The sequence below is a fragment of the Ascaphus truei genome, chromosome 12 (genome assembly GCF_040206685.1).
Source record: "Ascaphus truei isolate aAscTru1 chromosome 12, aAscTru1.hap1, whole genome shotgun sequence".
Classification (NCBI taxonomy): Eukaryota; Metazoa; Chordata; class Amphibia; order Anura; family Ascaphidae; genus Ascaphus; species Ascaphus truei.
This window is the reverse complement of record NC_134494.1, coordinates 32,811,370-32,838,436: the sequence shown is the minus strand read 5'-3', so window position 1 is coordinate 32,838,436 and position 27,067 is coordinate 32,811,370. Positions and strand designations below refer to the sequence as shown.

General features: G+C 47.0%; 1 protein-coding gene across 11 annotated transcripts in view; it reads right to left on the bottom strand.

Moving 5' to 3' along the window:
• The window catches only part of LOC142464100 (embryonic protein UVS.2-like), a 95,284-nt gene that overhangs the window by 15,459 nt on the left and 52,758 nt on the right, over positions 1–27,067 (bottom strand). For 4 of the 11 annotated variants that reach the window (XR_012787575.1, XR_012787571.1, XR_012787577.1 and 1 more), the window contains 5 exons: positions 12,712–12,937; positions 12,482–12,600; positions 11,713–11,944; positions 8,766–8,900; positions 3,853–3,919 (listed from right to left, as the gene is read on the bottom strand). Coding sequence is in view for 1 of the 11 variants with exons in the window: in XM_075567257.1 (XP_075423372.1) it covers positions 8,766–8,900; positions 11,713–11,944; positions 12,482–12,600; positions 12,712–12,937 (712 nt within the window). In the remaining 10 variants the exon portion in view is untranslated. Of the gene's footprint in view, positions 1–214; positions 372–1,775; positions 1,923–3,852; positions 3,920–8,765; positions 8,901–11,712; positions 11,945–12,481; positions 12,601–12,711; positions 12,938–27,067 lie in introns of all 11 variants that reach the window. The other 7 variants (XR_012787573.1, XR_012787574.1, XR_012787572.1 and 4 more) reach the window with 7 other exon arrangements.

The following is a 27,067-nucleotide window of genomic DNA, read 5'->3' as shown; positions in this document are numbered from 1 at the left end:
AGCCTTACAGATACATAACAATTAACTCAAAACAATAAACAGAAATACAAAACATAACCATGAATCAAAAACAACAATTTGTTAAAACATGCCTTGCCAAAGGGGCACAAATAAATACATTGGCAGCAAATGGCCAAACAAAAAAATTAAAATTCAAAAATACAATAAAAAAACCTGAAAAACAAAAATTACATACATTCAATGTTTTTCTTACCTTTTAGATGCCTTCGCCCTCCGAATCCAAAGGTATCAGGAAACTCTCGATCCCTCCGCGATCCTCAGCAACAGGTAAAATCTTCTTTTCTTCTATCTTCTTCACTTGTAATCCATTAAGTCCAATAGGGCGTATGTTGTCGCTTCGTCTTCTTAAGCTAAAATAAGACAGAACAAGCCTTATATAAGGCTTGTGAAATCGCATTTTATGGTCAGATGGTACAGCTCCAATCAGATGGATGCTGTACCATGCCAAACTAGGTGTACTTTACAGGAACAAATCATCACTAAGTCTGCTGGTCAGAAAGTGTATCGCACAACTGATGTTAATGCCAATTATCGACTATGGAGACATAGTATATGGCTCAGCACCCCAAACCCACCTTAGCAAACTTGACACCCTCTACAATTCAATATGCCAATTTGTTCTCCAATGCAACTACAACACACATCACTGTGAAATGCTCTAAGAACTAGATTGGTCATCACTTTAGTCTAGGCGCAAAGTTCACCTTTCCTGTCTTGCCCTCAAATACTTTCTGCCCAAGCTACCCATCTATCTGAACAAGCTTCTCACCCCTACCACATGCAGCACTTATCATCTGAGATCAGACTCCAAAAGACTGTTTATGGTCCCAACGCTCAACAAAGTATCCGGCCGTTCCTCCTTCTCTTACCGTGCACCACAAAACTGGAACAACCACCCGGAGACTCTCACATCCACCACCAGTTTATGTTCTTTCAAAACTAAGGCTGTCTCACATTTTAATCTGGTCTATAACTGTTACATAAGCCTATAATATATATTTTCTTTAACTGTGCATGCAATGTCTTCTATATAATGTGTACCCTGTTCATTTATGTAACTGTATTTGTAACCATGTATTATTTGTCTTAGCTCTATGTCCAGGACATACTTGAAAATGAGAGGTAACTCTCAACGTATTACTTCCTAGTAAAATATTTTATAAATAAATAAGTATTTGAAACTAGTTACAGGAGTTAGGGTGGTTTTAGCGTTGGTTCTGATCTGAAGCTCAGTCATTGGAAGCTTAAAAAATTTAGCCTTGGTTCCAAATACCATTGTTACAGTCTTGTCAGTGTTTTAAAATAGTTTGTTTTGGGAATCCAATTTTCACGTCTCAAAAAGTCAGATTGAAGTATGTGTTCAAGGTCGGAGAGGCTAGGGCTGTGTGCATATAGGATTGTGTCATCTGCATACATGTGTATTGAAGCTTCCTTACGAGCTGTAGTAAGATCATTGATGAACACTGAGAAGAGTAGGGACCCCAGAACAGAGCCTTTCGGGACACCACAGGTGATATCTAAGGGGTTGGAGTTAGAGCCGGAGATGGACACATGTTGGGATCTACCTGATAGGTAGAAATGAGACCAGTTTAAAGCATGCTTCCCTATTCCAGAGCTCTGGAGTTTGTTGAGCAAGATAACATGATCAACAGTATCAAAAAAGCCTTTGCAAAATCTAGGAATATTGCACCAGTGAGTTATCCCCATTTCATTCCACACTGGATTCCATTGCAAACTTTTAGCAGGGTAGTTACCGTGGAGTGTTTGCAGACTAAATAGCAGGGATGGGCCTTTTTCTTGTCAAAATGTTTTGCTGCATTGCAATGCTTTGGCCTATTCAGGGTTTGCAGAGGGTTGAGGGGGTGCGGGAGGCAGTTGTGTGCAGTCAGTGTTGGGAGAGGCTGCAGTAAAAAAAAAAAAGGTGTAAAGAGGGGGTTAAGTGTGCTGGATAACAAGCATGGGATCATAGTGTGGTCAAAGTAGCACACAGTTTGTTGCCTTTTGTAGACGAGTTTGCAGAAAGAAACAGTCCCCAGTCAACCTCTAGTCAAACTATAGTCTAACTATATATTCTCACTTAAACATGATCACTTTAAGAAGCATCACTCTTAGGAGGCCAATGCTAACCCTGGCAATGCATCCCTGGTGTTACTTTTATACATCTAAGCAGTCATATGACCCTCCCCCACAATACATCTGCCTTTTGCAAGTTGGACAATTAGCAGCACACAGTTAAAAGGGAAAAAAAACACCTTTTGATATTCAAACACCTTGATAAAGGGCTGTATTAGTCCGAAACGCGTTGGTGTATTGTTTGCAATTATGATCCATTAAAATAACTTCGTTTTTTATCGTGGGAATGCACTCTTGTTGTTTTTTGGCCTACTAGCATTGGATGTAGTGCTCCGTTTTTTCCTCCCTTCTCCTGTTCACTTAATTCGGCAGACGAAGGCACACAATTACCCCTGGACCATTGGAGACAGTGGACTCACCTTACCTGAGGATATATCCCATGTGAGTTTATTCCTTTGTTCCATACTTATAACTTGGATGTCTGGACAATTGCTGTTCATTGTATCCCCTTAATTGGATGTTTCAATAGCGCTGGTCAACGGCAGGTGGTTAAAATATGATCCTTACTACATTACAACGTGGGATTTCAATACCAGTCATACATCTTTTGGGGACAGTTATTTTCCAGCTTATCACTGTGTACTGGAGGGGAAATCCACATAAGACTTTGCTACCTTATCACTCATCAGTGTTGCTTTTTGTTTTGGAGCACCATACAGCATTGATTCTAATCTACCCAATGGGCTGGCAGTAAACCCTGGTATTCACAGGTTTGCCAGTAGTTATCATGGGGTTTTCCACTTCATCCTTTGGTTCTGCACTTGAGTGACAGTAGAGGGTGGCATATCCTGTTGTAGCTGGGACAACGGGGTGCCCGCCTTCTGCCTGTACTTAAGGGCAGGACCGCCCTAAAGTTAAGTCCTGTTGTTCCCACTGAGGAAGGCAGGTTACAGTACATGTTGGGAGCCTCAGATTGAGGCCTACCCATGTGCTCTTCCCTCCAGGGAGGAGTGAGTGTGACTATACCTCTGCCTCCGCTAGGGAGGTGGGGAAGAGCTAGGATGGCTGCAGGTGCCCTTGGCCTTTAGTGAAGGCCCAGGGACCATCTCCAGTGAGAGCTGATCTAAAGAGACTGTATCCGGCAGAAGACTGATGAGTAGCTGTGTTGTGTTACTGCGGACTGTAGTAATAAACCGTTCCTGTTTTGCAATATATCTCCGGCCTGATGTGTGATCTAACTGGGGGAGAGGTACAATTCTACCGTGGGAGATTATCTCCATTTCCCTTGAGCCTACGGCAGATGGAGGCGCTGCACTGCTAAGTATTATGTGGGGTATGGACCCCAGAAACTTGTTCCTGTGTCCCAAAGTCATCGAGGATGACTCAGCCCTCTTGTTGCCAGCAGGTATGCACCACATACACCCAGTAATGGCCCCGATATGCGATGAGGGGGAAACACTGTTACATACACTATAGTCTAACTATATATTATCACTTAAAGAGATTCGCTTTAAGAGCCATCACTCTTAAGAGGCCATTGCTAACCCTGCCATTCCTAAGAGATGACGTAACATCCTTAATTTTTGTTTTTTAAAGCATGTCATATGGTACAGAGTCCAATCGGATTTGAGCTGTACCATTTGACCCTAAGATATGACGTTACAGTCCTTAAGAAGACGACAAGACAATATCCGCTCTATTGGACTTAATGGATTACAGGTGAAGATGATAGAAGACAAGAAGAAAAGAAGATTTTACCTGCCGCTGAGGATCGTGGAGGGATCGAGAGTTTCCTGATACCTCTGGATTCAGAGGGTGAAGACATCTAAAGGTAAAAAAACATTGAATGTATGTCATTTTTGTTTTTCAGGTTTTTTTATTGTATTTTTTAATTTAATTTTTTTTGCAGGGTATAGATAAATACAGTGACAGGCAATGCATTTTTGGCAAATAGTTGTTTTTAATTAATTATGTTTTGTATTTCTGTTTATTGTTTTGAGTTAATTGTTATGTATCTGTAAGGCTTGTTTTTATTAAATGTTTGGATTGTTTAGGTGTTTGATTTCTTTTATTGATATGTTTAGTCTATTGATTTATTTTATTCTTCTGGTGTTTAGGCTTATTATTTATTTTATTCTTCTGGTGTTTAAGCGTTTGTTTTATTTTATTCTTCTGGTGTTTTGGTGTTTTGGCGTTTGATTTCTTTTAATGTTCTGTTGTTTAGAGGTTTGATTTCTTTTATTGTTCTGGTGTTTAGCTTGGGTATTTTTTATTTTTGTGTCTTTAAGATGCAGTTGTTTTTTTTGGTTGACCATTGACTGCTGAGTGGCTAATCATGCCCATAGGGCATGATGTACCACTGTGCCAATCAGTGGGTAGAGGATGGGCGTAGTTGTCTTGTGGTGTGTGGTTAGGGCGCCAGGGTGGGTAACGAGGGAGGGGAGTTAATACCTTAATTACTATAGCAGTTACTAATCGCTATGGTGATTAAGGGATTCGGGCCATTAGATTGTCTTTTGTATTTTTCTGTTCCTGCCAACGGAGGACATGGACGTGGAGGAAGGTGATGAGGACAACCTTCACCCTGGCAAGGGTAAGTGCAAGTTTTATTTACTTTATGCTGGTTGGATAATGTTTTATTTTGAATGGGCAAATTAGCTATTATCCAGATCTGGAAAATAGTAATTTTGCCCATTACTGTACTGTATGTGTTGTGGGGGGTTGTTGGGGGCAGAGAAGGTGGGTAGTGGGGCTGTTGTGTTTTATAATGTTTATTGGGGGTAGAGGGATTGGGTGAAGTGAGTAGGTGCCCATGTGACAGGCAAGGGTAACCAGGCTATCTAATAAAGTTTAAGCCCTCTGGTTGCCCTTGGGTCCCTGGCAGCTACCCAGCACTATAAGCCAGGGGCCAGGAATATTTGCATGAAAAGTTAACGTGATCTCTGCTTTTCCACTTTCCATGTTCCCTTTATCCCAGACTCATGAAACTTTCTGTGTGTGAGTTTTTAGGAGGTCTCCGGAGCAGAACCGTTTTGATTTCAGGTCCGGGGACCCATGCTTCCCTAAATACAGGCCCCATTATGGGGGGGCGGTTTCCCCATGCAATGTTTAAATGTCCCACATCACGTAACCGACATTTAAATGCATAGGAAATACCAGCACCCCATACCGGGGTCTGTATCTAGGGAAGCAGGGTGTCCGCGGACCTGAAATCAACACGGTTCTGCTCCGGAGACCCCTTGCTCACCCACACTAGTTTTAATATTTTAATAAAAACACTGCGATCGCCTGCGAGAGCTGTGCAGGGAGAGGCGGGTCTCTGTGCAGGGAGAGGCGGGTCTCTGTGCAGGGAGAGGCGGGTCCCTGTGCAGGGAGAGGCGGGTCCCTGTGCAGGGAGAGGCGGATCCCTGTGCAGGGAGAGGCGGGTCTCTGTGCAGGGAGAGGCGGGTCTCTGTGCAGGGAGAGGCGGGTCTCTGTGCAGGGAGAGGTGGGTCTCTTTGCAGGGAGAGGCGGGTCTCTGTGCAGGGAGAGGCGGGTCCCTGTGCAGGGAGAGGCGGGTCCCTGTGCAGGGAGAGGCGGATCCCTGTGCAGGGAGAGGCGGGTCTCTGTGCAGGGAGAGGCGGGTCTCTGTGCAGGGAGAGGCGGGTCTCTGTGCAGGGAGAGGTGGGTCTCTTTGCAGGGAGAGGCGGGTCTCTGTGCAGGGAGAGGCGGGTCCCTGTGCAGGGAGAGGCGGGTCCCTGTGCAGGGAGAGGCGGGTCCCTGTGCAGGGAGAGGCGGGTCTCCCTGTGCAGCTCAGATTACGAGAAAATCGCAGGCGGGAGAACTTAGAAAAAAATCTCTGATTACTTTGCTGCTACGCCGAACGGTTTAGGTGTTTTCCTATCGCACGGCTTGAGGGGGGGAGGGATTCAGATTATTTCTAAATACCATGATAACTCAAATGACAAACCGTGCAATGGGAACATGCCAAACCTCACGAGATAGCCGCAAACTCATCGAAGCTACTAGAATGAGGCCCATAGAGTGGAGATGTATAGAGATAGCTGCTGTAGCACATTCAAAGATACCTGTTTATATTAGAAGGTTGGAATGGTAGGTAATTATGTGGCTTTGTATAGAACACAGTCAGTTGCAGAATAATGAGAGGGATGTATTTCTATGAAATGCTGATTTCGTATAGACACAGTTAAGTTGTATTTATTTGTTAATAAAATATTTTACCAGGAAGTAATACATTGAGAGTTACTTCTCGTTTTCAAGTATGTCCTGGGCTTAGGCCTGGGTCCCGCTGCATCCGACGGCACGGGCGGCCGCGTGCGCGTCTCTCACAAGACCCAAGTTCCTCCCGAGCCTGCCCCAGTCCCCCCTCGCTGCAAGGCTCGCTGCGCACTGTGACGCATCAGCCAGCAGGGGATACACAAGGATCGTGATCCCAAGCGGTGACACGTGGTGCGGCAGGGAGCCAATGAGGGGGCGGAGGAGGGGGCAAGGGAGAGGAGTGAAGCTGTCTACAGTTACGGGAGGGAGGTCTGAGTGTGTACGTTATTCTCTCCCTCCCTCCGGTGCGTGTGCTGGGGAGGTTGCGGCCAGCTGCTGTGCATGTCTTCCCGGGGGGGGGGTATACAGACTCTGCTGCCCCATCATGCCTGCATGCTCCTCAAAGACCGCATAGAGCGGTGAGGTGCCGTGCCGGTGTCTGTCGTGGCCCTGCCCCTTCGTGATTTCCGCGCCCACACAGCCTGTTTTGACCACGCCCCCTCACAACGCCGCCCGCAGACTGCAGATGTTTGCAGTGTGGGCGCGCTGTCTGAGGCAGCGGGGCCTTAGCCTTAGAGTTATGATGAGAAATATATGGTTACAAATACATAGTTACATTAAGTGAACAGGGTTATACAGAACATTATATATAAGCCATTGCATGCACAGTAAGAGATAATATATGTTATAGGCGTATGTAACAGTTACAGACCAGATTAAAATTTGAGACACTTTTAGTTTTGAAAGAATTAAGGCCTCGCCCAGGGTGAGAGCACGTTCGCTGGTGCTCAAGCGCCGTGACATCAGGCACTCATGTGTGTCCCGCTAGGGTATGAGCGGCTGTGTTCAGTACGGGTGGCGCGTGGGTATTGAGTGCTGTCTTTGGGTGGTGGTCCCGCTAGGGTGTGAGCGTGTGTGAGGTGGTGAGTGGGTGTTCAGTATGGGTGGTGGGTGGGTAGTAAGTGCTGGCTGTGGGTGGGGGTCCCGCTAGTGTGTGGGGCGGCGGCTGGTCAGTGATGTCGGTGCGTAGGGGTGTGAGTGCGGCGGGTGGGTTTGTGCGCGGCGGGTGGGTGGTGAGTGGGTGCGGTGGCTGTTCAGTGATATCGGTGTGTAGGGGCGGGAGGCAGCAGGTGTGTGTCGGGTGGGTGAGATGCGGCGGGTGTGTGTCGAGTGTGGTGGGTGGGTGAGAGGCGGCACGTGTTTGAGTGCAGCCAGCGGCTGTGGGTTGCAGGGGTGTGAGGCGGCGGGTGGGTGAAAGGCAGAGGCGGGAGGGTGGGTGGCGGGTGAAAGGCAGAGGCGGAAGGGCGGGCAGCGGGTGGGTGAAAGGCAGAGGCGGAAGGGCGGGTGAAAGGCAGGGGCGGGGGGAAAGGCAGGGGTGGGGGGGAGGGGAAGGCAGGGGTGTGGGGGAAAGGGGGGAGGGGAAGGCAGGGGGCGAGGTGAAGGCAGGGGTGGGGGTGGGAGGGGGAGGCAGGGGTTGGTGGGGGGGAAGGCAGGGGTATGGGGGGGAATGCAGGGGTGGGGGGGGAAGGCAGGGGTTAGTGGGTGGGTGGGGGGGGGAAGGCAGGGGTGGGGGGGGGGTAAGGCAGGGGTGGGGGAGGGGAAGGCGGGGGTGGGGGGTGGCCTTTAACTCTTCCAGCCAGGGCATTATTGGCCAGTAATGTCCTGTTCTTCAGGAATTATTACTTAATTAAACATACTTTTTTTTACCTTTCTTTCTGGACTATTTCCTACCTATGGGGAATTCATTATTCCTTAATCATTTGGTATATCCTGCTCTTTCCATACAGTATTACACTATGCTATGTTTTTCTTCTTTTTACATGTGCTTGGATTGGGTCCAATCAAGATCCTTTTAAACAGCAATGGACAAAGTTGGATAGTCATTTATACAACACTGTTCACGGTGGTATTTTGCTTGATATAGTTTAGATAGAATATGTGTATCTATCACTTTGTTTAGCAATTGCTTTGCTAGTATTATTTTCATTAGGCGCCATTCAGTACTGTTTTTTCACGTTATCTTAATTTTGACCAGGGTGGTCAAAATCACTGGTAAGGCAGCCACACGAGAAACACAATAATATTTAGTTCAAGTGTTTAGAGATCACAAATAAGTCACATATTTTGGTAATAGAATAGCGCAGCACACACCTTTCTGTTGTGTCAATGAATGATCCTGATTAAATGTTTTTAAACAACCTGGACACTCATTGATTGGCAGCTTTAAAAATTTAGCCTTGGTCCCAAATACCATTGTTACGGTCTTGTCAGTGTATAAAACTGTTTGTTTTGGGAAATCCAATTTTCAAGTCTCAAAAATTCAGATTGAATTATGTGTTCAAGGTCGGAGAGGCTATGGCTGTGTGCATATAACATTGTGTCATCCGTATACATGTGTATTGAAGCTCACTTACAAGCTGTAGGAAGATCGTTGATGACCATTGCGAAGAGTAGGTGCCCAAAAATAGAGCCTTGCAAGACAATGCAGGTGATATCCAAGGGGTTGGAGCTAGAGTTTAAGGAAGGCTCAAGTTGGGTTTGACCTAATTCTGTGGGTAGAAATGAAACCAGTTTAAAGCATTCTTCCCTATTCCAGAGCACTGGAGTTTGTTTAGCAAGAAACATGATCAACCGTATCAAAAGCCTTTGCAAAATCTAGGAATATTGCACCAGTGAGTTGTCCCAGTTCCAGTTCCATTCCACACTGGATCTTATTGCAAACGTATAGGAGGGTAGTTAGCGTGGAGTGTTTGGGGCAAACGCCAGATTGGAATTGGCTAGGGAAATTTGTCTTGGTATAATAATCGCTTAATTGGGAGTGGACACATTTTTCCATGACTTTGGATAGTATTGGGAGAAGAGAGATTGGCCTGTAGTTTGAGACAGTGTTTTTGTCCCCACTTTTGAAGATTGGGACAACTCTGGCAGTTTTCCAGGTCTTAGGGATATGGCCTGCAGACAGGATAGAGTTGATTAGGGAATCAAGCGGTAGGGCAATGGCTAGGGCACCAAGCCGTAGGAACTTAGATTGCAGTAAGTCAGGTACACATAGGCTGCTTAGTTTTAATTTGAGGAGCGCTTGTGCAATCTCCTCTTCAGATACTGGGGCAAATTGAAAATTGTGGTCGTGTTTTGTTAGAGTGGGCTATAGGGGTACTCACAGAATGAGGTTCATGTTTGTAGTTCGGGTTGTGTTTCGCTAATAGGTTAGTAGCACACCCCACAAAGTATTCACTGAATACATTTACAATGTCAGAGAAATATCCTCCTTAATGATATTACATGGTTGTTGATGGCTAGAAGGCTGGAATATATTGTTGATAACCTTCCAGAAGTTAGCTGGGTTTGATGTATTCTGGTGAATAGTGTCAGAGTAGTATTGTGCTTTTGCATGTCTTATTTGCCTTGTGCACATGTTCCGCAGGCATCTGTAGTTTTTAAGATCCTTGGTAGTGCCAGTTACTTTGTAGCTTTTCCGCAATGGTAGAGTGCTATAAGGCCGTTTGTAACACATGGAAAGTGGGCCCCCCATACTCTTATTCTGCATAGTGGAGCATGGGTATCACAGAGTTTTAAGAACTCGGATTGGAAATAGTCGAGCACAGAATCAGGGTCAGGTATTAAGTCGATTCTGTGCCAAGGGCAGCTGGTAAGATAAGCCAGAAACTGTTGTGGGTTAAGGTTTCTAAATGTTCTAGTGAGTAGAACTTTAGGGCTTTATTAGGGTGGTCTGATTTTCCTTGTATTGTATTGTATTGTATTGTATATCTTTATTTATATAGCGCCATTAATGTACATAGCACTTCACAGCAGTCATACATGTGGTAATCAAATAAATAACAGATAATATAAATAACAGATCATGGGAATAAGTGCTTTAGACATTAAGAGGAGTCCCTGCTCCGATGAGCTTACAGTCTAATTGGTAGGTAGGGAGAACGTACAGAGACAGTAGGAGGGAGTTCTGGTAAGTGCGTCTGCAGGGGGCCAAGCTTTGCACAGTACACTATTGCATGGTCACTTAAAATGTTACGTAGGATACCAGGGTTAGATTCAGCTGGGCCTAGAGGAGAGAATCAAGTCTAGCAAGGAATGGTTGTGAGATTTCAAGTTTGTCCGTGAGGGTTTTGGAAATTAGTTGGGTTAGGTTAAGTGTCTGGATTTTGTTATTTTTAGGGTCAAGCCAATTGTAATTGAAATCCCCAAGAACTAACAACTCACTCTTCTCATTCAGAGAGGAAATTAAGGAAATTAAGCCAGGTGATATCAGTCAGGGACTGTAGAGGGGCTTTAGGTGGACAGTAGATGGCTGCAATCAGGACTGGCTTCAAAAAGGGGAGGCAGATTTTGACAACTAGGACTGCAAAAGAGGGTGGGCATGGGGGGCAATTTAGCAGCCTAAATTGTAAGGTGTCTGCAATATAAAATAACACCCCTCCTCCTCTCTTTGACCTATCTTTCTGAGCAATTGAGTATCCCTGAATAGTGATAGTTGCATCAAGGGTTTTAGGAGTTAGCCATATTTCTGTGAGAATGATGACTTTGGGTTTATGCATAAGGCCCTTAGTTCATCCAGTTTGGGCAGAAGACTCAGGATATTTATATGGGAGACAGATAGTCCTTTTTGGAATTTGAAAGGAGCATTCTCAGGGGTATGGGACAGAGTTGAAAAGGGAGGGCCTGGGTTATGTTCAATATCACCTGCTAAAGAGAGTAGCAGAATAAATAGAAATTTGAGTAATTGTTTGCAAGTTGTACATTTGTAATGTTTGCCATTTGAGTGAGTAGTGGTTGGTGTGCTGGTTTTCAGAGTTCTCCAGCAACATTCCATAGATAATGCAAGGCTTTTGTGTAATCCAGGGATGAAATTGGGTGTGGGCCAAGAGGGGGGAGTTTGTAGTGGGTAGAGAGAGTAACATTTCCATGAAGTCACAATAAAGAACAGAATTAAGTTAAGTAGCAGGTTCATTTTCACAAAGGTAGGTAACGTATATGAAGCTGTTGTGAGCCAAGTGAGTGTGGGCAGAGTCAGAGGTGTGCCTTTTTCTTGCCAACATTTTTTTTGCTGCATTTGCGATGCTAGGGTCTGTTTAGGGATTGCAGAGGTTATTTGGGGGATGGGAGAGGCAGTTTGCTGTCAAGTGTTGGGAGAGGCTATGAGTGAAAAGACAATGCCATTAGTTCCATATCACACCAGCTGAGGTTATAGTCTTGCATATAAGGGGGAGCATTAAATATATAACTAGAATCTAACTATAATTTCACATAAAGACTCACAAGATGCAACAATCGTAAAATGCAATGCTAAACCCTGCAATGCTTCCCTTAAGTGCTTTCAAATTTTAGTTAGTTATGACTCACCAAAAGAGTATGTGGCCCGGAAACCTTCATGACTCCCCGAGACATCACTGTAGAAATTGAGCAGCATTGAGTTCTCTGTGGAGAACACAGGTGGTGGGATCTGTCTGTTGCTGCAGAATGTCCCTAACTTTGGTGCAGTGAGCCTGCTACCATCGTAAACTACAAGGTAGTCATTGCTCTGAAAGCAATTGGATGCATACTCCAGCTTGAAGTTAGTGAAGGTCATTTTGATCTGGAAGAGAAAGAACATAGATTTATGAATGATGCTGATGCCTGGCTCTGAGTGTTGGGAATGAAGAGCTATGACATCTTGTCATTCTAATAAGGGAAATGCAGAACATGGACTGATTTTGGGAAGCTGGCAAAGCAAAAGTGCCACCTACTTGTTCATCTATCTATTACTGCTGTTTTTTGGATACTTTACTATACTGTACGTCAGCCTAAGTCATGTGTCATGTGTTAACTGGTGGTCAGAGGTCGGCTCTGCTAATATTTACATGTAAATACTCTGCTTCTCTGTAGCAAAACTATCCAATGGAGTTTGGTCTGTGATTTCCTATTGGCTGTCAGCTGGGAATACTGAAGCCAGAAGTCTACAGAATGCCCATTTAAGCCATTGGTCTCCATCACCAAGGATTAATGACTCCCAGAGACTACGAACTGAAGTGAGTCTTGATGGTCTCCTCATTCCCAGCAAGTAGCTCCATTATTGATAATATATGAATGCATATCCATTGTAGGTACATTTAGAACAAAGGGACATATTTACCTTGTAACCCACAGGGGCCAAAATGAGGAAGATACAATCCATGGAGTTGGGGTATTTCTTTGGATATCCGGGTGATGTAATAATCCCGTTGTCACTGGGGAATGTGCCACCACATTTCACTACAAAGAGAAGCTCAATGGTCATGTAAGGAAAAGCACAATGCAAGAAATAAATAGCATGTTAGAAATAAGGGAACATAATCTGCATATATAGAGACTCCAGAGACCTACCTGTGCTATAGGAAGCTTTGAATCCAGCCCCAGTCACTGCTGTATCTCTGACAAACTCCACCAGCATTGCATTCCCCGATGCTAGCAGTGAGGTGAGCGGTCCAGTCACACAAGCTTTATACAGTAGCACAGGGGATGTACTGTTGGCTCCATCATAAACCTTAATGTACTCAGAGGAACAGTTTTTGGAGGTCTGGACATAAAATGCAATAAACTGTAAGAAAACCTGCAGGAAAAGAGCACATGTTTAAATTACCATGTGGCATAATTTAAATTGCACCCTCATATGTATGTACGTAATTATAACTGTATTTATATCGCGCTTCACAGCAGTAATACATGTGATGTAATAATATAACACATAGTGGGAATAAGCGCTTCACACATGAAAGTAGCAATAGGAAAGAGAGTCCCTGCCCCGAAGAGCTTACAGTCTAAATGGAAACATACAGATGGTGGGAGTAATAAACCACCAAGCGATGCTTCCTTGAGGACAATCCAGGTAATGTATTGTTTAAGAGACTGAGGGAGAGACGGAGGGAGAGACGGAGGGAGAGACGGAGGGAGAGGGGGAGGGAGAGGGGGAGGGAGAGGGGGAGAGACGGAGGGAGAGGGGGAGAGACGGAGGGAGAGGGGGAGAGACGGAGGGAGAGGAGGGAGAGATGGAGAGACGGAGGGAGAGGGGGAGGGAGAGGGGGAGAGATGGAGGGAGAGGGGGAGAGACGGAGGGAGAGGGGGAGAGACGGAGGGAGAGACGGGGGGAGAGACGGAGGGAGAGGGGGAGGGAGAGGGGGAGAGGGGGAGAGGGGGAGGGAGAGGGGGAGAGACGAAGAGAGACGGAGGGATGGAGGGAGAGACGGAGGGACGGAGGGAGAGGGGGAGAGGGGGAGGGAGAGATGGAGGGAGAGGGGGAGAGACGAAGAGAGAGACGGAGGGACGGAGGGAGAGACGGAGAGACGGAGGGACGGAGGGAGAGGGGGAGAGACGGAGGGAGAGAGACAGAGGGAGAGGGGGAGAGATGGAGGGAGAGACAGGGGGAGAGAGAGAGAGATGGAGAAACAGGGGGACAGGGAGGGTGGTTGACTGACACGTGGGTGGGCTCCCTGACTCACTGGGCCGGGGATGCCAACCCCGACAGACCCCCGTTGCCAGCCCTGTCCCCCATTTTCTCTCTACTTCCCCCCCCTCATTTTTTCTCACCCTCCCCCATTCTCTCTCCCTTCCCTCCCCACACCCATTCTCCCCCCCCCCATTCTCTCAACCCCCCCCATTCTCTCTCTGACCTGCACACAGCCACTGATCTACAGACACTCACAGACAGACCAATACACACACTGACCACACACACAGACACACACACTCAGACAGACACACACACACACACACACACTCAGACAGACACACACACACACACACACTCAGACAGACACACACACACACTCAGACAGACACACACACACAAACTAAGACAAACACACACACACAAACTCAGACACACACACACACAGACTCCTGTGGCGGGTAGGATCTCGGTGGCCGGAACAGCAGGAGCGTAGTAGGGGTCACAAGCAGAGATCAGAGGCAGGCGGCAGATAGAGAAGTCAGGTAACAAGCAGGGGTCCGAGGCAAGCGGCAGGTAGCGAAGTCAGGTAACAAGCAGGGGTCCGAGGCAGCCGGCAAGTAGCGAAGTCAGGTAACAAGCAGGGGTCCGAGGCAGCCGGCAGGTAGCGAAGTCAGGTAACAAGCAGAGGTCGGCAACGAGGAGACTGGAACAGGACAGGCGAGCAGGGACAGGTCTGGGAGCAGGGACTGAGAACGGGAACAAACAGGGACAAGCCAGATTACCAGCAATGGCCTTACGGCGAACAGACTCAAATACAGGTACAGGAAACAGATCAGGATCAGAGGCATGTGCATAGGAGTCTGACTTGAAACAGAGGCAAGGGAGGAACAGGAAGGGGAGGTTTATATAGGCAGGCTGAGAGGGTGCAGAGGTGTCAGGTATCAGAGTCTGGAATGTTCCTTAGTTTAGCAGCAGCAATCCCGGTGGACAAGTATAGGTACTGCAGGCTAGAACAAGACATTGAGAGTGGCAGCAGTCCCGGTGGCCAAGCATGGGTACAGCAGGCAAGAGGATATGACATTACTCCCCCCTCCCAAGAGCGTCTCCGGACGATCCCCCAGGCTCTTCCCAGAGGCCTTGATGAAAAGTGGACTCAAGGTGACCCACCTCTGGTGGTTTGTCAGCGGGCAGAGTGTACTCCACAGGTACATTGAGTGCTGCAAGGAACCTCCAAATAGGTGCGTTCAACCCAAATGCAGGGGCAGAGACATCAGGAAAGTGGGCATCAAGGTCGGGTGCTGCCTTTCCACATGAGTCAGTGGGGACACAGAGTTCGCTGTCCATGGTCTCCTCTTGCGACTGCCGTTTCATGGCATAACCGAATGAAAGACCAGCTATTTGAGTTTTCGGCTCTTGAAGCTGTCCTTCTGCACTTCTTTTCCCACTCAAAGCAGTTGTAAGTTCAGCTTCTTTGGAGTTGAGTTGCGACTCCATATCTCCCAGCTGACTTACAACAAGGCTTAAATGTATTTCGTTTTCTTTATTTCTGACCTGTAGCTGCCGGTACTCCTCCCAGACCTTGTCCAGCTCCAGCTGCAGCCTGGCCTTCTCATGGGCTGTGTGATTCAACACTTTGCAGGCCTCAGCCATCTTGACCTGATAGCGCAGTGTCAGGCCAACCACTTGACGGACGGACACCTCCTCCCTCGCTTTTTTGGCAAGCTGTGTCTTGAGCTCAGCGATCAGCAGCGCTGTGAGATGCTGTGATGTGTGTTCAGCTGTCAGCTTTAGCTCTTCCTTTTTTAGGTATCGTTGCAATTTCCACTCCTCAGTGAGAGATCCCTGGTTAAGTGCATACTGCAATTCTCTTCTCAGGACTTTCATCTCTTCACTGAGATCATTTTGAACTAGTTTCAATGCATCCCTCATCACGTCTTGGAGCTCTGCAAATTCCTTTGCTATGATCTCAGCAGCTTGTCTTTCCAGATCACTTTCTCTTGGGTGTACTGGCTGTTAGGGATGGAGCAGTGTCTCTGCTCCTCTAAGTCTTGCTTCAGATTCTGGACCGCCTTGCTCCCTCTCAAACAGGGTTACCTGGGCTCTAAGCTCCTCCTCCAGAGAGGTTCTGGTTATGCTCAGTGTGGCCTTCAGCTCCTCATGCTGCTCTTTGGGGACACACTGGGTACTCAGATACTCTTGCAGCATTTTTACCTTGTAGGCAGTCTGGAAACTTTCTTCCTGCAGAACTTGCTGCTTTTCCTCAGCATTCACCCATTTCTCTTTCATGTCCTGCAGATGTGTATGCAGTTCTTGCAGCTGACTCTGTAGCATATTTTCTGCTTGTGTGCGCTGCTCCAGGGAGACACGTTCTTCTTGCAGCACTCTCTCTGCATCTTGCAGTGCTGTCTGCACGTCTATTTTTTCACGGGCCAACTGTTTCTTCTCCTCTCCTAATTCATGGAGTTTCTTATCTCCTTCACTGACTTGGATATAGAGATTCTTGCACTCTTGGGTTACAGTTTCAAAACTGATATTTAACCCTTCGAAGATTTCTCTCAATGAACATAGTTCTGTATTGAAGTGGCAACTCTTCTCCTTAGCGGCTTCCAGCTCTGTAGTAAGCCTGTGAACCTCTTTCTGAGATGCTTCCAGTGCTACGTCAACTTGAGCCATGAAAGTCTGGTACTGGGCAGAATCAGCGTAGGCCTTCTCCAGCTTACTTGACAAGATCACCCTGTCATTCTCCAACTGATATTTTTCTTTTTCCCAGTCACCCTCTGCTTTTTCCAGTGCCAATTGCATCCCTGACTTTTCTTCAATCAATAGTCTCTTCTCCTCTTCTGATTCATGGAGTCTTTTATCTCCTTCACTGGCTTGGACAGAGAAGTTGTTACTCATTTGGTTTATAGTTTCAAACCTACTATTTAACTCTTCGGAGGCGTCTCTCATAGAACGTATCTCTGTTTTCAAGTAACATCTCTCCTCCCGAACGACTTCCATCTCTTTTTGAAGTAGCAAATCTCCTCCTGTGAGACTTTAAGCTCTGTATTAAGCCTGTCAATTTCCTTCATAGAGATTTCCAAGAATTCGTTACTTTTAGAAGCGAGGCGCTGATCCTCAGCAGCATCAGCATATGCCCTCTCCAGCTCACCTGACATGACATCCAGTTCACTCTCCAACTGGTGCTTTTCTTTTTCCTGGAGAACACACTTAGCAATTGCTGAGGATAGACAGCTCTGTAGTGCAGCCTTGGCTTCTTGCGCTTTATCTAAATGTCCATGAAGATAATCAATCTCTTTTCGTGCAGATTGAAGTGTCTGAGTTAGGGCATCTTTTCCTGGATTAAATACATCGTTCTTTTCTTCCACTATTCTTGGGATAAGTCTGTGAGTTGCCTTAAGCTGCATCATATCTCTTTCACCAAATGCAGACTCTGGGGTTAAAGGTTCATCCTTAATTTCAACTTCCACATTAATACCTCCCCTCTTTTTCTTCTTCCTTGCTTTGAGAAGTTCTGAAGAATCAGTGGTACTGTGTTCACATTTACTGCTCAAGACAGTTTTTTGAGTGGGAGCCATAATTTCAGACATGGGGAAACCACACTTCCCAAGAAACCAGTAAAGAAATGTGTCTTTAAAGCAGAAGCACAAGAATGAACAACAGAAATATTAGACACAGCGAGACAAGATAGGAGAGCTGACCCTGTCGAGACCTTAGCATCAGTCACGGAGATATCATAAATGCAAGGGAAAAAAAAAATAAACAGAGAAACCTGCAGTTAAATCTGAAACTTTAGATATCAGGCGTAGGGATATCAGACAGAGAACCCTGCAGTTAAATCTGAAACTCCTGATATCAGGCATAGGGATATCACAGGTTGCAGAGAAACAAACTTCAGGGGAACTTGCAGGTAAACCTGAAACCTTAGAACCAATCATAGGAAGAACTACAGATTGCAGGAAGAATCACAGCATGCAGTAACAAAATAATGGAAGCACTCTTGTCTTTTGAAATGGGAACCCTGTGAACAGTAGTGGTCCAAACAGCAGTGGTCCAACCAGGGATGCAGAGACAATCCTTGTCCAGGGAATGAAAAGTCAGAGTCTAAAAAGGTGGCAACGGGTACTGCAAGAGTTAACCCAGGCACTGCACAAAAGAAAAAACCTCAAAGAAAGGTGCACTAGTCTCTGCAGCAACAGTTCTAGTCTCAGCAAAAATGTTTTTCTTTATGAACGCAATAATTCTTGCAGAACACTTAGCAGCAAAAAAAAAAAAATACTTCAAGATTCCAACTGGGATTTCCAAAAAAAACCACAAAAGTACTTATCTTCAACCATGCGGGTGCGGTCTGCTGCAACAGGCAGGAAAGGGTGCAGGCAGAAGAAGAATCTGTTCCAGCGAGGTCCAGAAGTGGCCTCTTTTTTGTCACGAGAGACTCCTGTGGCGGGTAGGATCTCGGTGGCCGGAACAGCAGGAGCGTAGTAGGGGTCACAAGCAGAGATCAGAGGCAGGCGGCAGATAGCGAAGTCAGGTAACAAGCAGGGGTCCGAGGCAGCCGGCAGGTAGCGAAGTCAGGTAACAAGCAGAGGTCGGCAACGAGGAGACTGGAACAGGACAGGCGAGCAGGGACAGGTCTGGGAGCAGGGACTGAGAACGGGAAAAAACAGGGACAAGCCAGATTACCAGCAAGGGCCTTACTGCGAACAGACTCAAATACAGGTACAGGAAACAGATCAGGATCAGAGGCATGTGCATAGGAGTCTGACTTGAAACAGAGGCAAGGTAGGAACAGGAAGGGGAGGTTTATATAGGCAGGCTGAGAGGGAGCACAGGTGCAGAGGTGTCAGGTATCAGAGTCTGGAATGTTCCTTAGTTTAGCAGCAGCAATCCCGGTGGACAAGTATAGGTACTGCAGGCTAGAACAAGACATTGAGAGTGGCAGCAGTCCCGGTGGCCAAGCATGGGTACAGCAGGCAAGAGGATATGACACACACTCACTCACTGACACAGACACACATACTCACTCACAGACACACACACTCACAGACACACACACTCACAGACACACACACTCACAGACACTCACACTCACAGACACTCACTGACAGACACACACACTCACTGACACAGACACTCACTGACACAGACACTCACTGACACAGACACTCACTGACACAGACACTCACTGACACAGACACTCACTGACACAGACAGACACACACACACCCACACTCAGACACAGATATACACACACACACACACAAAGTGGAGCAAAAGATGCAGCGCCGGATGTAAGTGACTGGGGGCAAGAGGGGGGGGGGAAAGGCCAGCGATCCAACCAGCCAGCAGTGCATCACCACTACCCACCCCCGTGCTCATCTCCCACACCAAGAGGACGGGGGAAGGGAGCCCCAGGACAGGAGGCAACCCCCTCCCCCCCTGGCGGCCGCACCCCCGCACCTACCTACTACCACCCCGGGTGGGCGGGCAGCCACGGGGACCCAGGGCAGAAGGGGAGACACTGCGTAACCACCAGTAGAGGAGCGGGAAGAGTCTGTGTCACGCGCTCACTAGCAGCAGGCACAGGAAGTGCCGCGAGCGGCTGTGAGCGGGCTCGGGGGGAGGAAGGGGGGGGGCAGGTGGGCGGGAAAGCAGGGAAGAGCCAAAGCCCCGCCCCATGCATCCTCCACCAATCCCCAGCGGTCCGACATATTCAAGTAAGAAACCCAACCCCCTGGCATCTGAAAGTACTCACCAGCCGGGCTGCCGCATCCTCGGGTCCTCGGGTTCTCCTCCTCACTGCCTCCACTGCCGGGGGCAGGGCTTAATGCCGGGACGCAGGGTATTGGCCAAGGTAAGAAAATGCCGGGGCGCGGGACATTGTACAATGCCGGGCCGCATCCTCCAATCAGCAAGACCCAGTTTCTACACAAGCCCAACCCCTGGCATTAAAAAAAAAATACCAGCCGGGCTGCTGCAGTCTCCTCCTCCGTGCCGCCGCAGACTCGCGCACCGGAGCTTACTCGCGCACCGCATGCGACAATAAAAAAAAAACGGGAACACATTGAGGAAAAACCGGGACATTTCCGGGACACACAGGAAACCGGGACAGCTCTCGAAAAACCGGGACTGTCCCGGCAAAAGGGGGACGGGTGGTCACCCTATCTATAAAAGATATACCAGGTGTTAGGGGATCCCACAGATTGGTGTTAAGGAATGAGGGAGTGGCTGCCTAAGGAGTAACAACGAACCTATCCATAATGCTAGTACAAACAGTTACAAGAGAAATATAAAACAAACAAATTGGAAAATAAAAAATAAAAATGAAAAGTCCTTGGCGCACTATCAGGTATTAAAACCTGATAAAATGGAAGTCCCAATTCTTTGAATGTATGGATGATGTGTGGGTCTGGAATCCGATCTCTAGGAGTCCCTTGAATGGTGGATCAAACTGACCATTGCGCAGTAACCTCTGGTTAATCATTTGCTCCCACACCTCTGCTGGCTACTTACTTAAAAGTAGAAGATACTAGGCCTTGAAAGGTATCTTTAGCTTTCCCTCTAGCATGCAGGCTGGATATCTGTAGATTGCCAGAGGGTGTAGACCCTCTCCGCACAGTTGCTTACAATAGCATAAAATAAAATGAAAATAGAAAAAAACAATGGTATGATACCATATAAAATTTAATAAAACAATAAAGGACTTACAGCAGTACACTCACATGCTGACCAGCCCTATGAAGAGGATACAATGTGCCGTCCGTTTGCGTGAGAGGATATCGGAGCGGTGCATATGGAGGTAGGATCTTGTGTAAGTCCCCGCTTTGTGGCCGTGACTCGGAGCGCCTGGTTCACCTCCGATGACGTCACTGCTAGCGCGCCCCTTCTCCTCTACACACGTGCGCACGTAGTATCACGTTGTGCAAGAACTCCACCCTACACGCGTTTCGTGACTGCTGACGTCACTTCTTCTACTTTTAAGTAAGTAGCCAGCAGCGGTGTGGGAGCGAACGATTAACCAGAGGTTACTGCGCAATGGTCGGTTTGTTTTGTATAATTACGGATTCAGATCCACCATTCAAGGGACTCCGAGAGATCGGATTCTGGACCCACACATCATCCCTTCCGTCACGGGAGACTCCTGTGGCGGGTAGGATCTCGGTGGCCGGAACAGCACGAGCGTAGTAGGGGTCACAAGCAGGGGTCCGAGGCAGGCGGCAGGTAGCGAAGTCAGGTAACAAGCAGGGGTCCGAGGCAGGCGGCAGGCAGCGAAGTCAGGCAACAAGCAGGGGTCCGAGGCAGGCGGCAGGTAGCGAAGTCAGGTAACAAGCAGAGGTCGGCAACGAGGAGACTGGAACAGGATAGGCGGGGCAGGACAGGGACTGAGAACAGGGAGCAGGGACTGAGAACAGGGAGCAGGGACTGAGAACAGGGAGCAGGGACTGAGACCGGGGAGCAGGAACAAACAGGGACAAGCCAGATTACTAGCAAGGGCTTTTACTGTGAACAGACTGAAATACAGGTACAGGAACAGATCCGGAATCAAAGACAGAGGCATGTGCATACTGTAGGAGTCTGACTTGAAGCAAAGGCAAAAGCAACAGACAGGAAGCAGAGCTATAAGGACAGAGACAGGAGCAACAAGAAGACAGACAGGCAGACAGGGGAACCCAGAGGAAACAGAAGACAGCAGCACACCCAGTGGACAAAGAAGAACTATGGCAAGGCAGGAGGTCTAGGAGGCCCTGACATTACTCCCCCCTCTCAAGAGTGTTCTCCGGACGATCCTCCAGGCTCTTCCCGGAGGCCTTGATGAAAAGTGGACTCAAGGTGACCCACCTCTGGTGGTTTGTCAGCGGGCAGAGAGTACTCCACAGGTACAGACTGAAAAAGTCCATCAGAAAGCCGACAGAGGAATTCAATTCTCTCTCGGAACAGTTGAATGTCAGGATGCATCAACCCAAACGGCAGAGAATCTGTTAGCAGTAAGCTTGACTTTACAGAGTAGGTCACAGGCTCAGCAGAGGGCGCATCAGATTTTTGTAGATAAGCGGAAGAACGTGCGCTTGTCTTCACAGCAGGAGCAGAGGCGCCAGTAGATCCTCCTGACAACCCTCCAGGTTTAGCAAGGTGTCCCTGATGGAAGGCCGACTCACGATGGCCTTCGGACAACACTCCATGTTTTGCAGGAACATAGGGATCAGCAACAACTCCGGACAACCCTCCAGGCTCTTCAGGGAAATCTTGATGGAAGGCCAACTTAATGTGTACGTCAAGTGCTGATGGGAAATCTGTGAGAGGTGCATTTATCCTCATCACAAGAGCATTGGCATCAGCATCAAGAATATTAGGCATAGCAAGGAACTTCACCAGGGATCCGTCTAACGTCATAGCAGGGGCATCGGGAACAGATACATCAGGCTCTTCACATGCGGCAGAGGAGACATATTCACTTTCCGTGGTCTCTTTTTGTGACCAATATATCTCTTTTAGTTTTGGAATCTGGAACTTCCCAATGGATACGTTCAACTCCATTGCAGAGGCATGGACATCAGGAATGTGGGCATCAATGACGGGTGCAGACTTTTCACATGTGTAAGTGGGAACATAGAATTCACGCTCCATGGTCTCCTTTTGTGACTGCCGTTTCGTGGTATCACCTAAATTCTCATTAAGACCAGCTATTTGATTTTTTAGCTCTTGAAGCTGTCCTTCTGCACTTCTTTTCCCACTCAATGCAGTTGTCAGTTCGGCTTCTTTGGAGTTAAGTCGCGACTCCATATCTCCCAGCTGACTTAGAGTAAAGCTTAAATATGTTTCATCTTCTTCATTTCTGATCTGCAGCTGCCGGTACTCCTCCCGGGCATTGTCCAGCTCCAGCTGCAGCTGGACCTTATCACGGGCTGTGTGGTCCAATAATTTGCAGGCATCGGCCATTTTGACCTCATAGCGCTGTGTCAGGCCAGCCACTTGACAGACGGACACCTTCTCTCTCTCCTCCTTTTTGGCAAGCTGTGTCTTGAGCTCAGCGATCTGCGCCTGCAGCGCTGTGAGCTGCTGAGATGTGTGTTCAGCTGCTAGCTTTAGCTCTTCCTCCAGCGAGGCTCTGGTTATGCTCAGTGTGGCCTTCAGCTCCTCATGCTGCTCTTTGGGGACATAATGGGTACTCAAATAATCTTGCAGCATCCTTATTTTGTAGGCAGTCTGGAAACTTTCTTCCTGCAGAACTCGCTGCTTTTCTTCAGCATTAACCCATTTCTCCTTGGTGTCCTGCAGATGTGTACGCAGTTCTCGCAGCTGACTCTGCAGCATATTTTCTGTTTGTGTGCGCCGCTCCAGGGAGACACGTTCTTCTTGCAGCACTCTCTCTGCATTCTGCAGTGCTGTCTGCACGTCTAACTTTTCCTGGGCCAACTGTTTCTTCTCCTCTCCTAATTCATGGAGTTTCTTATCTCCTTCACTGACTTGGACATAGAGATTCTTGCACTCTTGGGTTACAGTTTCAAAACTGATATTTAACCCTTCGAAGATTTCTCTCATAGAACGTATCTCTGTTGTCAAGTAGCATCTCTCCACCTGATCGACTTCCATCTCTTTTTTGAAGTAGCAAATATCCTCATGGGAGACTTTAAGCTCTGTATTAAGCCTGTCAATTTCCTTCATAGAGATTTCCAGGAATTCGTTACTTTTAGAAGCGTGGCGCCGATTCTGAGCAGCATCAGCATATGCCTTCTCCAGCTCACCTGACATGACATCCAGGTCACTCTCCAACTGGTGCTTTTCTTTTTCCTGGAGAACACACTTAGCAATTGCTGAGGAAAGACAGCTCTGTAGTGCAGTGTTGGCTTCTTGCTCCTTATATCCATAAAGACAATCAATCGCTTTCTGTGCAGCTTGAAGCGTCTGAGTAGGGGCATCTTTCTTTTCTTCCACTATTCTTGGGATACGTCTGTGAGTTGCCTTAAGCTGCAGCATATCTCTTTCATCAAATGCAGACTCAGAGGTTAAATTTTCATTCTTAATTCCTTCTGCAACTTCCACAGTAATGCCTCCCTTCTTTTTCTTCTACTTCCTTGCTTTGAGAAGTTCTGAAGAATCAGTGGTACTGTGTTCACATTTACTGCTCAAGACTGTTTGAGTGGGAGCCATAATTTCAGACATGGGGAAACCACACTTCCCAAGAAACCAGTAAAGAGAAAATGTGTTTTTAAAGCAGAAGCATTAGAATGAACAACAGGAATATTAGACACAGAGAGACACAAGATAGGAGAGCTGACCATTTGAGACTTTAGCATCAGTCACAGAGATTTATAAATGCAAGAAAAAAACATAGACAGAGAAACCTGTAGTTATATCTGAAACTTTAGAAATCAGGCGTAAAGATATCATATAGACAGAGAAAACCTGCAGTTTAAATCTGAAACTTTAGATATCAGGCATAAAAATATCATAAACAGCAGGAAACTAATACAGAGAAAACATGTAGTCAGAGCTGAAACTTTTGACATCAGACATAGGAATATCAGACAGAGAACCTTGCAGTTAAATCTGAAACCCTTGATATCAGGCGTAGGGATATCAGAAGTTACAGAGAAACAAACTTTAGGGGAACTTGCAGGTAAACCTGAAACCTTAGAACCAATCATAGGAAGAACTACAGATTGCTGTGATTTTTCCTGCATGCAGTAACAAAATAATGGAAGCACTCTTGTCTTTTGAAATGGGAACCCTGTGAACAGCAGTGGTCCAACCAGGGATGCAGAGACAAGCCTTGTCCAGAAAATGAAAAGTCAGAGTCTAAAAAGGTGGCAACAGGTACTGCAAGGGTAAACCCAGGCACTGCACAAGAAGAAAAATCTCAAAGAAAGCTGCAATAGTCCCTGCAGCAACAGTTCTAGTCTCAGCAAAAATGTTTTTTCGTTATGAATACAATAATTCTTGCAGAACACTTAGCAACAAAAAAAAAAACTTTCCCAACTGGGATTTTCCAAAAAAGAAACGAAAGTACTTATCTTCAACCATGCGGATGTGGTCTGCTGCAGCAGGCAGGAAAGGGTGCAGGCAGAAGAAGAATCTGTTCCAGCGAGATCCAGAAGTGGCCTTTGCTTTCTGTCACGGGAGACTCCTGTGGCGGGTAGGATCTCGGTGGCCGGAACAGCACGAGCGTAGTAGGGGTCACAAGCAGGGGTCCGAGGCAGGCGGCAGGTAGCGAAGTCAGATAACAAGCAGGGGTCCGAGGCAGGCGGCAGGCAGCGAAGTCAGGCAACAAGCAGGGGTCCGAGGCAGGCGGCAGGTAGCGAAGTCAGGTAACAAGCAGAGGTCGGCAACGAGGAGACTGGAACAGGACAGGCGGGGCAGGACAGGGACTGAGAACAGGGAGCAGGGACTGAGACCGGGGAGCAGGAACAAACAGGGACAAGCCAGATTACTAGCAAGGACTTTTACTGTGAACAGACTGAAATACAGGCACAGGTACAGGAACAGATCAGGAATCAAAGACAGAGGCATGTGCATACTGTAGGAGTCTGACTTGAAGCAAAGGCAAAAGCAACAGACAGGAAGCAGAGCTATAAGGGCAGAGACAGGAGCAACAAGAAGACAGACACGCAGACAGAGGAACCCAGAGGAAACAGAAGCCAGCAACACACCCAGTGGACAAAGAAGAACTATGGCAAGGCAGGAGGTCTAGGAGACCCTGACACCTACATTCAAAGAATTGGGACTTCCATTTTATCAGGTTTATATACCTGATAGTGCGCCAAGGACTTTTCATTTTTATTTTTTATTTTCCAATTTGTTTTATATTTCTCTTGTTACTGAGATCACAAAGTGTACGATAATCCACAACATTGCTAGCAGGTTAACTAGCCCTATCTTGTGGGCAAACAATGTGAGCTCTGCATTTGTATGACACATAGGCGTCGTTGAAAAACCACAGTGGCTTTCACGCTTCGAAACGCGTAGGATGGTCCTATTTTAGATTTGTACTTATTTTTTGTGTATTTGATCCAATTTGCACTGCTCTGACTGTGTTTGTTGGCTGTATCAATCAGGTGGTATCACCTGTGGTTTTTCAACGACGCCTAGCAAGTGTCGTCACACATCACAGCCTCAGCCTTAGTAGTGCTTTTGTGCCGGTCTCTTAGTACTGTGTATGATCCTTTTGGCATGGTTTTCTCCCGCTGTGTTTCCCATGAGCTGTTCTACCCACCCTCTGCTTTCTTGCTATTTAGCGGATAAAGAGATCGTTTGGCGAGAATTTGATCTCTGGGACTCAAACTAACTTATACTGAACTCTATGGGACTCTTAGTGTTGATTGTGGTTCCCGAGTGACGTCTGTCCCGCTTCCGATCGGGGATGAGATGAGAGGAGGCTTGATGATCTAAAACTTCAGTGACTCTTCACACTATACTCTGAGCTTTGCGGGACCTTGTGTACCGGACATCGGTGACGCCCCTGCGGCATGCTCCAGCATACGGAAGATTCAATCTGATGGTGGGGACTTCCAGGAGGATTCATTGTGCCCGTGTGAGAGAGGCCACCTACCTGTAGATGACGATCATATTCCCGACCTGTTCCGTGCCCATTGACCGGTAACCTGTCATAATCTACAGTATGATGTGCCCGTAACTATTCACTCTGATGTACGCAGAATACTTACCTTTTGCTAATATTCAATTTTACTAAAACATACTTCACTATGAGCGTTTTTGCGCTGTCTATTTTTTGTTTTCTCCTCTAGTGTTAGGGGGTGCCGAGCAACCCGCCTTGTTCATAGCTGCAGACACTCCGTTTTTGCTCAACCCTGTATACGGTGTTGTATTTCATGTTTTATTCACATTGTGTTTATTATTGTGGGTACTATTGTGGGTAATATAGGACCTGTTTAGCTCGTTGGAGCTGCACGTTCTTTACTATTGGTATCACTTAATGTTGACAGTAGCGCAATTTATTCTATATACACTCTTCCCTCCCATAGGTACAGTAGCTATAATGCAGAGCATTTTGGTGTATGGACAGGACCTACTATGGTTGTTCCCTCTCATACAGAGGTAAAAGGGAAGGTTCACAGTGTAGTGTTAGGACCTGCAAATTTGGTCATGCCTTGACGTTGGCATGCAGTTTGTGACACTTTAGCCAAAGGGTTTAACTAAATGACCAAGAAAATATTATTGAAGTATTTCACTTTATACTTAATACCATATATGTTTTATCAATTGGATGTGGCATTGGGCTCCCCTGTCTTTTGTTGGTCCCATACAGTGGCGGCCGCCTTTAGCCTCCTGCGGCCT